We start from the raw sequence: 11,321 nt of genomic DNA, 5'->3' as shown, positions 1-11,321 counted from the left end.
TTCCTAGCTTATAACTCTCAGCGATACTTTACTGTGTACTGCTACTTGCTAAAAATGTCAATGCTTCACATAGGTTTGACAAATGTAATATATATTCTTGTATTAAGTATTTTTTTTATAACTAAGAACAAATTCTTATTTACAATGACGGCCTACCCCAGCCAACCCCGAACAATGCTGGGCCAATTGTGCGCCTCCCTATGGGACTCCCAATCACGCCCGGATGTGATACAGCCTGTATTTGAACCAGAGTCTGCAGTGCCTTAGACTGCTGCGCCACTCGGGAGAGAGACATGTATTCTCTATCGCCCCCTCTCTTGTAGCGTTCAGTGGACGAACTTGCCATTTTCTCAGTTGTTTTTTTCTTCTTCTCCTCCTGAGTAGTAAGAGCAGTTCAAGCTCTTGGTGTACAATATCTAGCAACTGCTAGAGAGACAAGTTTGCTTCTGTGGCTAAAATTCGCATATCTGAGTAGTCTTTAATGTAGGTGATTAGTAACAGTTGAATAAGATGGCTACAAAGTAACGTCGTAAAGTATAGAACACCAGACTAGCTAGACTAAAAAGGCATATAAAATTGATCAAGAAGATGAAATGTTGCTGCTAGCTACAGTCAAAGAGTGCCTTGGACCCTTATGTTTGGTAAGCTACTTTTGGAATCCAAAGCCCCCTAGTGTATATACACTACACAAGGCAGACTTCCTCTCTAGGTGGAAGGCAACGAGGATTTGGACAAAAGTGCGTGCTGCCCCAATAAAACTGACTCCGTCGATCAACGAGCCACCTTCATGCTGAGGGAAGCATCATAACCATAGGCTAGGCTGCATGATTGTGAATGGATAGCATACCTGGATAATACACCAGTCATGGGGTTCCATCTGTCGGCTTGTCCCCTTGTGCGTTGGGTTTGATGTGCTTCTCAAAGACGTCTTGAGCTTCCTTGACAGTGGAAAATGTGTGCGTTGTGTTTTGGAAGGTCAAGAGGACTTTTGCTGGGTGGATGAAGATGCATCTCTGGTTTAGCTTGCGTAGCTGGGATCTCACCTCATTGTATGTCTCCCTTTGTTTTAGCAGTTCGGCACTCAGGTCGCCTTTGACTTACAATTAAAACCTGTAAATGAATCATTGGCAGTGCTCAGTGCTGAAGTGGAGACCTATTCAACAGAAGTGGAAATTTTGGAGAGGACAGCCAATGCAACAGCGGCACAATTGTATAACCTGGAAACAACGAGGTAGGCTCGAAGGGATAATCAAACTCCTAAAAGAGAAGACAGAATCACTCAAAAATAATTCCCGTAAATTCAATGTGCAGGTCACAGGACTTGAAACTGGTGTGGAAGTGGGCAACCCAACTGCCTTCATGGGCAATCTTTTCTATGAACTGTTGAAGCAGGAGAAGCTGGGTCCCATGCCACTGATTAACATTGCGTATTGCACGGGTCTTCTCCGGAACGGATCTCGGTGTATGATTGTACAGATCCACAGCTTTGAAGTCAAGCGGAATCCGGGGTCTGACCTATGCAGGGAAGAGGATCAGCATATACCCTGACCTAAAAGGCCGAGGTAATCTCCTCATAAACAATCTCTGTATACAGTAGTAGCGGCCAGCTCTTTCTGTTGAGTGATGTCATGTTTCCACAGTTGAATTGTAGATAGACAAATTCTTGTCACACAATGAGTGTCCCACACCTTAATATGATGTTAAGTATTGACAAGTTTTACAAAATAAGTCTGCTAATTCATAGTAATTTGCAAAAGAAAGCCATGAAAAGACCACGTGTTTCAATGCATGCCACTGGAACCGGAACTCCGGACTTCTGGTGTCATTTTATTTTGATCCTCTATCTTTGGTATGCAAGAGTGTTTTACATATCCAATGGACATCACTGTCATTATATACCTTTACAACTGTCCTGTTTAATAGGGTTTATCCTAATACGTTTTTATTTTTTGCCTCAAATAATGTTCAGTGGAACTGCTACTGCACTGTGTATGCTTGCCTTATAAACTGTACATTGAAATAAAATATACTGTGAACCAACCCTGTGTATGTGACTGACTGGGTCATCAGCATGCCACAAAAATATATGCCTGCTTGATGAGCTAAAGCCTATAGTCTTCAGCTCTCAGGCAATGTTACTCATCACACAAGCATGATTTACCAAACCATCCCTATTACACACACACACACACACACACAGAAATAAAATAAATGTTGAACCACATAAAGTGGTGTATTTAATCCACAGTAGGCTATTCCCTCCTGACTCCAGCCCTGTGCGTATTGTGCATATAGGTAATGCTTTTGTGAAGGTTGAGACAGCACCAGCAGGATCCTTCCATTATCATATCATAGGAGAAACCTGCAACAGCATGTCCCAGTCTGCTGCCACTTAATTACCTTCAGTCTGCCTGCAGGAAACTGGCTCCCAGCCAGGTCTACTCTCAAGAGGGCTAGGAGACACATACACACACACACACACACACACACACACACACACACACACACACTGGTTTCAATTTACCAAGGGACAAATATGGGCTTACATAGGGGCTCCCTCCCAATACTTCATATAATGAGTAAGCATCTTAGGCTGGGCTACTAAGAGTTGTGTGTGAATTATTGCCTATTTACCACAGCAAATGTGGAATGCATGCATAAATGCCCAAAATATGCACACAGGAAAATCCTCTGCATCAAGAGAAGCTTTTTATAACAATCAAAAGGCTCTGGTCATGTTTGTTGTTAATGACATCAGATCCAGGCAGTCGAGTGAAGGTGAATAACACACAAGAACAACCTAGGATGCTACCTCCATGCCATAGCATTACACATATTACACATCACTGCTCTTACTTGTGAAGAAGCAGTCCCTATTCCACTTGTGTAATAACAACAAAACAAAAACATAAAACTCAATTACTAAACATTTACTATGAAACAACATAATAAGGAGATCAGATTTAATCAAGGAGGGAGACATGATGAAACCACTCCTGTTCTGAGGATTTGGGGGAGACACTCCAAAGGGTTTATCAAACGAGGTGACGTCACTACATTTTTGACAGCCACTTCCTGGTGTTATTTGTTGTGGCAATACCGTGGATTTTGCCTAGACTGGATACAGTTTGTGTCAGAATTGACAAGAATGGACTTTTCGTAGGTTAGGAGAAGTCACACAGGTTACGATAATCAATGTCACAGGTTAGGATAATTAGGTCAAGGTTAGGTTAAAATAAATCTACTTTTGACGTATATTTGACATAAACTGCATCCCATCTAGCGATGAGCAATACTGTGGTACTGAAACGTCCAGCTGCACAGATCAGGAACAAGGAAGACACATCGCTACTAGATACCATGCATATTTGAAGTGTGCCTGTACTATCGGCAGGGATCAGATAGAAAGGTTGAACAAGTTACGGACCTCACGCTGCTTCAGAACGCAAGCTTGGTCTCGAACAGTAAAGCCGGTGGCGCGATCTGTCGCGATGTTGTAAACCATGGACAGCAGAATAAAGTAAGAGGAGAGTTTATTTACTTATATAGATTATACATAACACTGTTTTATGGATTGTTATTAAACGTGTGTGAATTGTAGAACAACGCATGGCGTAATTTGAGATATCTATAGTTAATAATGGAATTGTTTAGCCGTCTGTCTGGCATGCGCTAGCATTTCGGTCAGTCTAATGCTGTCTCGCGCTAGCTGACCAATTAGCAAGCCTGCTAACGGCTAGCCATACATCTTCATCAAGTTGCTAAATTAAGTAGCCTGTTAGCCTAGGACAAAGCTCACCGATATTCTAGTATTTAACGGTCCAAAAGTAAACAATATCATCTGGTATCAATACAGACTTTTAGGTACAAGGCATTTCACCACGAATGTCAGCTACCGCTAGCTATCATCAAGTTATTTCTCGACCATCAAATGAATCACGCGAGAATCCAATTGCTTTGATGTCTGGCCAGCTCACAGAGCGAACTCGACAGATGATTCCTTTATATGAACTGCTATGTTGCATATATTGTTGATGTAGCAAGTTAGCAATTGTTGCATACCGTAAATTATGTTTGTACACATACGTTTATTTTGCCCCTAGCTAAAGTCATAATCTCGTTTTTATTACAGCGAGATTCCCGAAAGGACGTTTGATTTGGTACTACAGATTGCATGCCCAACATCTGAAAATGAAGGTTGGTAAGATAACATGAGCATGTTTGTGTTACACCACAAATCCTTATTGATTTGCCCTGGATGGAGAGAGAGAAATGGACAGATCTGAATATCATATTTTTTCCCCTCTGCCTAGTTAGTATCATACACACTGCCAGACAATACTATCAAGACATTTTAGAAACAGAGACGTTTGCCTTTATAAAAGCTGTGAATAGCGTCCCCATTTAGGTTGAATACTAGGAAACTCTTAGACTGCAGATAACAGACATTAGTGAGAGTCGCATTCTCACCAGACATGGCATGAATCAGAGTCCACGTTGGTACAGTAAGCCCTAGGCTACAGTGGAGGTGGTGATTAGGTAAGTCTGTGGAGTTATTAGGCGTGGCCCAAGACTACCAGACTGTTTCGCCAATATAACAGGCTTACAACAGTTAACAGACTGACACCTGGTGAAGATCTAAGGATAGGTTAAAGGTTGGAATGTTGACTAAGAAACTCACACTTAGTTGGGAGCATAGATTCCAGTGTTTGGAGTCTTATTTCACCTTCTCTCACAGGGGATGAGGGAAAGTTAAGGGAGTAGTTGTTTTCTGAAAGTTTTTGCATTATGGTCCAGATCTACCATTTTTCATTTTCTTGTGACTCACCAAATAGATCATTCTAAAAATGTTTTAACCACAACAACCCAGGTTCCAGCAGCGACTCCCAACATAGACTGTTTTGGGTCCAGTCCAGGCCATGAGCAGCCAGCATCAGCTGTTCTTTATATTTGTGATTGTCAAACATTCCACCAGTCGAATAGAAAACACAAAGTGCTTAGAATAACCAGGGAATGATTCCGGTCAACAAAGAACGGTTCTAACTTTTCTGAGTAGCCTATGGGAAACAAAACAACCTATATTTCACATTGATATCCAATGTCCACCCTTAAGTCGAATATCAGGTAAAAACAGTTGTTGTACACATTATACCAGCTCTCTCGTTTCCCCCCTCAGTTCTGACATTAAAGAGGTGTTCTGTGGATGGTTCAGTGGTGCAGCTGCTGAGCTGACCAGAATAAAGAGGGAAACTTATCCTTGGACCTAACGAAGATATTAGATTTAAAACCAAACTCATAAACCTTGGGCCTGTACTGAAATAACTGGCTTCTCTCTCAATGATCCAGGGTCAGACTCGTATCCGGAGCCAGACTCTCAGGAGCTCACATCTACATTACACTCCCCTCAGCTCCCATGGAACAACCAAATGCTTATACCTGATTGGATAAGTGTGCTGCTACAGCCGATTACTACCTCCTCATTGGACAGGAGAGTTGTAGGGTACAGGAAGTGGGTTATGATGTGGATGAATGGCCAGGCATTAGGAGAGGTTGTTAGGCTCACAGGAGATCCAGAGAGATATATTTGTTGCAAATGGAATCTTGTGATTTTGACAGGTTGTTGTTTTAAAACAATGGGTTTCAGATATCAAAACAGGGAATTGACCAAACTTCCAATTTTTATTGATTTCCCTTTTCCTTTAAAATTGGCCTGGGTTCTAGTCTATGGGGATGTGTGGAATGATACGTTTCTTCTACGCTGCTGCTTATGAATGAAATAGATTGTCTTGTTTTTAAGATATTATTCAATTCAGATTGATGGATTGTGTGGGAGCATGAAATGTGTACTTACTATAGGCCTGTATTGAGGTATTAGGTTGCTATGGTGATGCTGAGCTCCACTGTGTGCTTTAGACTCGGTTCCTCATGACAAGTTTGTCTTGTTTTTGTGTGTGTGTGTGGTATTAGATAGTGTTCTTTCTGAGTCATAATGGACAGGCTTTGGCCTAGCTGTTTGAAACTTCCTCTATTACTCTCACCACAGCCCAGCCATAGCATGCCTTAGGTACGCTGAACATGTGTTAGGTACGCTGCCAAAAGCACCTTGCATTTATCTACCCACTGTCTTCACATGGCTAAAGACAATTAATTTGATATAGTTTTGATTTCCAATAATTTTATCAAAATCGGCCATGTTTTCACAGCTAATAGCCTAAATAAAGAAGTAGTTCTCATATTTCAGCCTCTTCATGTTGCTATTGTTCATAATGGAAGAAGTTTCACTTCCAACTACTTAACGATATCACAGAAGGTTTTAGTGGTGATGTTTTTTAAATAGGCCCGTTTCATTTTGTCTGGCTTGCCATTCCAAATAAAATTTCTAGCCCCTTGATATTATTGTTCGATCTGATTTTAAAAGCTATCATTTTGATGGCCATAATAAATAGATATGCCGATAGTGGACAACCTTGTTTTACTCCTCTTGACAGTTTGATACTTTCTGAGAAGTAGCCATTATTTACTATTTTACACCTAGGGTTAGTTTCTATACATAACCTTAACTTCTTCTGGCTGCAAGCCTGACGTCGGTACACTTATGACAACAGCCAGCTCAAGTGCAGGGCGCGAAATTCAAAATATATATTTTTTAAATATTTAACTTTCACACATTAACAAGTCCAATACAGCATTTGAAGATAAACATCTTGTGAATCCAGCCAACATTTCCGATTTTTAAAATGTTTTACAGCGAAAACACCACATATTTATGTTAGCTCACCACCAAATACAAAAAAGGACAGACATTTTTCACAGCACAGGTAGCATGCACAAAGCCAACCTAACTAACCAAGAACCAACCAACCAAACTAACCAACAAACAACTTCATCAGATGACAGTCTTATAACATGTTACACAATAAATCTATGTTTTGTTCGAAAAATGTGCATATTTGAGCTATAAATCAGTTTTACATTGCTGCTACCATCACAGCTACCGTCGGAAATAGCACCGAAGCAGCCAGAGTAATTACAGACACCAACGTCAAATACCTAAATACTCATCATAAAACATTTCTGAAAAATATATGGTGTACAGAAAATGAAAGACAGGCATCTTGTGATTCCAGCCAATATTTCCGATTTATTAAGTGTTTTACAGCGAAAACACAATATAGCATTATATTAGCTTACCACAATAGCCAGAAACACAAGCCATTTACCAGCAGCAAAAGTTAGCGATCGTAACAAACCAGCAAAAGATATATAATTTTTGACTAACCTTGATAAGCTTCATCAGATGACAGTCCTATAACATCAGGTTATACATACACTTATGTTTTGTTCGAAAATGTGCATATTTAGAGCTGAAATCAGTGGTTACACATTGTGCTAACGTAGCATCTTTTTCCCAGAACGTCCGGATATTTTTCTGACTCTCACATATTCTGACCAAATAACTATTCATAAACATTACTAAAAAATACATGTTGTATAGGAAATGATAGATACACTAGTTCTTAATGCAATCGCAGTGTTAGAATTCTAAAAATAACTTCATTACGACATAAGGCTTACGTTATGGCGAGCGAGTGCCCAAAACCTGGGCGCAAAACTAATAGTACACAGTCGACAGATATATGAAATGGCATCATAAAATGGGTCCTACTTTTGATGAGCTTCCATCAGAATGTTGTACAAGAGGTCCTTTGTCAAGAACAATCGTTGTTTGGATTTAGAACGTCCTTTTTCCCTCTTGAATTAGCAAGCGCACTAGCCAAGTGGCGCGAAGCTCTCCTTCCTGAACAAAGGCACACAACGCAACACGCCTAACGTCCCGAATAAATTTCAATAATCTAATAAAACTATATTGAAAAAACATACTTTACGATGATATTGTCACATGTATCAAATAAAATCAAAGCCGGAGATAGTAGTCGCCTATAACGACAGCTTTTCAGAAGGCAATTCCAGGTCCATCCTCGCGCTTTCCAGAAAACAGGAAATGGGTGACACGTCATTCCAAGAGGATTTATTCCACCTCAGACCAAGATAAACACTCCATTTCTTCTCTCACTGCCTCTTGACATCTAGGGGAAGGTGTATGACGTGCATGTATACTAATACGTATCATGCCCATTTATAGGCAGGACCTAGAACAGAGCATCGTTTTCAGACTTTCCACTTCCTGGTCAGGAAGTTTGTGCCAAATGAGTTCTGTTTTACTCACAGATATAATTCAAACGGTTTTAGAAACTAGAGCGTGTTTTCTATCCAATAGTAATAATAATATGCATATTGTACGAGCAAGAATTGAGTACGAGGCCGTTTGAAATGGGCACCTTTTATCAGAGCTACTCAATACTGCCCCTGCAGCCAGAAGAAGTTAACCCATTGTATATGAGATTCTCCAAAATTTAAATATTCCAAGCATTTATGAATAAATTCCAGTCATACTTTATCTAAAGCCTTTTCAAAGTTAGCTATGAATACCATGCCTGGTTTCCCAGATTTTTCATAGTGTTCTATTGTTTCCAGTCTTATTATCTCCAAAGTATCATCCATAAAAAACCTGTCTGATTTAGGATGAATAATATCCAACAATATCATTTTAATTCGATGCATTTTGCTTGAATTTTTGCGTCACAACACTGAAGTGTAAGGGGCCTCCAATTTTTTAAATTAAGTGCGGAAATGTTGCAGGACATGCCGGTGCAGAGGTTGTGTTTGTACAACAGATGATAGTGGTCCAGAGAGCTTTTGGCAATATTTTCCAAATAATCCCAATTTATATTTACATACTTTTCAACAGGCTATATAACTGTTCAATGAAAAGAAAATGCATTGGAGCAGGCAAACCTGTCTATTCAATAAAGACTTAGTTTGGGGCCTTGTCAGCCTCGGCTCACAATTGCCAAGATCGAACTGCCAAAGAAAGCTGAAACGGGTATATTCTTGTAGCCCTTCCCTGGGATATACCACTGTCAAAATGACATTTAAATAACCAAACTGGTATTCAATTTGTAATTACATTGTATAATAATAGTCTAAAGCAGACAATCATAATCATAACCCATCCATAAAGGAACTTTAATTCACAATTAGCGTGCACTTGTAATTTTAAAAGGTAGGCTTATCGTCCATTTGACACAGATGAGGAGCTCCAGCAAACAAACACCATTTATTCTAAATAAATCGGCAACTTCGTATTTCAAATGTTCATGTGCACTTTAAACATCTCAGAGGAGAGGAAATGTTCAATTAAATGCAATAATGTATGTATAATGTATCGTGGGCCTCCCGAGTGGCGCAGTGGTCTAAGGCACAATGCACGCTGACACAGTCGCCAGGTGTACGGTGTGTCCTCCGACACATTGGGTTAAGTGGGCATTGTGTCAAGAAGCAGTCCGGCTTGGTTGGGTTGTGTTTCGGAGGACGCACGGCTCTCGTCCAACGGCTCTCGACCTTCGCCTCTCCCGAGTCCGTACGGGAGTTGCGGCGATGAAACAAGACTGTAACTACCAATTGGATACTATGAAATTAGGGAGAAAAATGGTGTAAAAAGTAAGAAAACAAAAAAACTACGATGTATCGTACCTAAATATAACAGACATTTCTACAATGTTGCAAGTAACGGGAATTAAATGTTGTAACTCTAGCGATTATTGTAAGATTATATGGAGTGTAGATTTAACAGAAATTAAGTTTAATTTGGTGAAACATGAACAAACATTCAAAATGCAGAAATAAAGCGGTCTGAAATGGCGGGAATCTCAGATACCCAGAACTAAAATCTTGTGTAATTGCTCAGATGCTTTATTACTTTCTAGGGTAGACATGTCAGAAAAGATACTAGAAAACAGAAGATGAACGAGGAGGGCCACCCCCTCTCTTTGCAAGTCTATGGGTCAAATGTCCCCCCCAATTCGAAAGATGCTAAAACCTGCAAACTCGTGATATGTCCAAATAAAACATTATTTAAAAAATAACCAAATTAGTCGTCGCATCCCACAGTCTGTTGACAGCTGCTATGTTACCAGTTATGTTACGTGCATCTGTCTACAAGAGATTACACCTAGTGTAACCCCATTTGTCAATCCGATGTCATTAAATGTGGGCTACATTTAATTTAATAAGGGCTTCATTCATTATTTGAATTCTGTTTATCAGAAGTCCAATTTAATAAAGTCCTTTATAAAATCGAATGTAGCTTACGTTTAATGGCATCGGATTCACAAATGGGGCTTAGTAGTGCGTCTTCGTCACATGCCTGTAGAATAACCCTGTTAGAATGACCGTAGGAAGGCTATAGGTAGGCCTAGGTCTGTATGTTTTTTTTCTCCTTTTGCTGATGGGACAGTATGGTAACCTTGGTCAGCAGAGTAGACCACTTAGTCACACTGTGCTGCCTAGTGCCGCTGCCTATTATTAGCCTACATGGCTGTTACAATGAGGAGTTCCCTGTTCCCTGGTAGCTGAGAGAGGAGAGGAGAACAGTTGTTATGTAGTGATCTTTTGAAGTCAGATCCAGTACATGGCCAAAAGTGGACACCTGCTCGTCGAATATCTCATTCCAAAATTAATATGGAGTTGGTCCCCCCCCATTGCTGCTATAACAGCCGCCACTCTTCTGGGAAGGCTTTACACTTGATGTTGGAACATTGCTACGGGGACTTGCTTCCATTCAGCCACGAGCATTACTGAGTTCGGGCACTGATGTTGGGCGATTAGGCCTGTCTCGCAGTCGGCATTCCAATTCATCCCAAAGGTGTTCGATGGGGTTGAGGTGAGGGCTCTGTGCAGGCCAGTCAAGTTCTTCCACACCGATCTCGACAAACCATTTCTGTATGGACCTTGCTTGTGCACGGAGGCATTGTCACAAAGTTGGAAGCACAGAATTGCCTAGAATGTCATTGTACGCTGTAGCGTTAAGATTTCCCTTCACTGGAACTAAGGGGCCTTAGCCAGACCATGAAAAGCAGCCCCAGAACATTATTCCTCCTCCACCTAACTTTACAGTTGGCGCTATGCATTCGGGCAGGTAGCGTTCTCCTGGCATCTGCCAAACCCAGATTAGTCCACTGGACTGCCAGATGGTGAAGCGTGATTCATCACTCCAGAGAACAAGTTTCCCCTGCTCCAGAGTCCAGTGGCGGCGAGGTTTACATCATATTTAGGGAGTTGCTTTAGGACTTGGTCAGGTGGATTAAGCATGTGCCAATTTAGGTCACCTAGCAGGACAAGTATAAGGTGCCAGGAGAAAGCTTAGGGCAGGTAGGGTACCTGCTGGTGCTGATGGTGGATGATAACACCCAGCAACAGTC

The 11,321-nt window shown here is 40.8% G+C and overlaps 1 protein-coding gene across 1 annotated transcript in view; it reads left to right on the top strand.

Annotated features, from left to right (window-relative positions):
• Positions 1–3,107: 3,107 nt before the first annotated feature.
• dennd1b (DENN/MADD domain containing 1B) overlaps positions 3,108–11,321 on the top strand; it is a 133,222-nt gene continuing 125,008 nt past the window's right edge. Inside the window, exons 1-2 of the mRNA XM_038999730.1 lie at positions 3,108–3,520; positions 4,133–4,197. Coding sequence (XP_038855658.1) covers positions 3,504–3,520; positions 4,133–4,197 — 82 coding nt within the window. The 5' untranslated portion in view covers positions 3,108–3,503. The remainder of the gene's footprint in view (positions 3,521–4,132; positions 4,198–11,321) is intronic.

The sequence above is a fragment of the Salvelinus namaycush genome, chromosome 8, assembly GCF_016432855.1.
Source record: "Salvelinus namaycush isolate Seneca chromosome 8, SaNama_1.0, whole genome shotgun sequence".
Taxonomy (NCBI): domain Eukaryota; kingdom Metazoa; phylum Chordata; class Actinopteri; order Salmoniformes; family Salmonidae; genus Salvelinus; species Salvelinus namaycush.
Note: the sequence above shows the minus strand (reverse complement) of the source record. Positions and strands in the feature narration are given on the sequence as shown.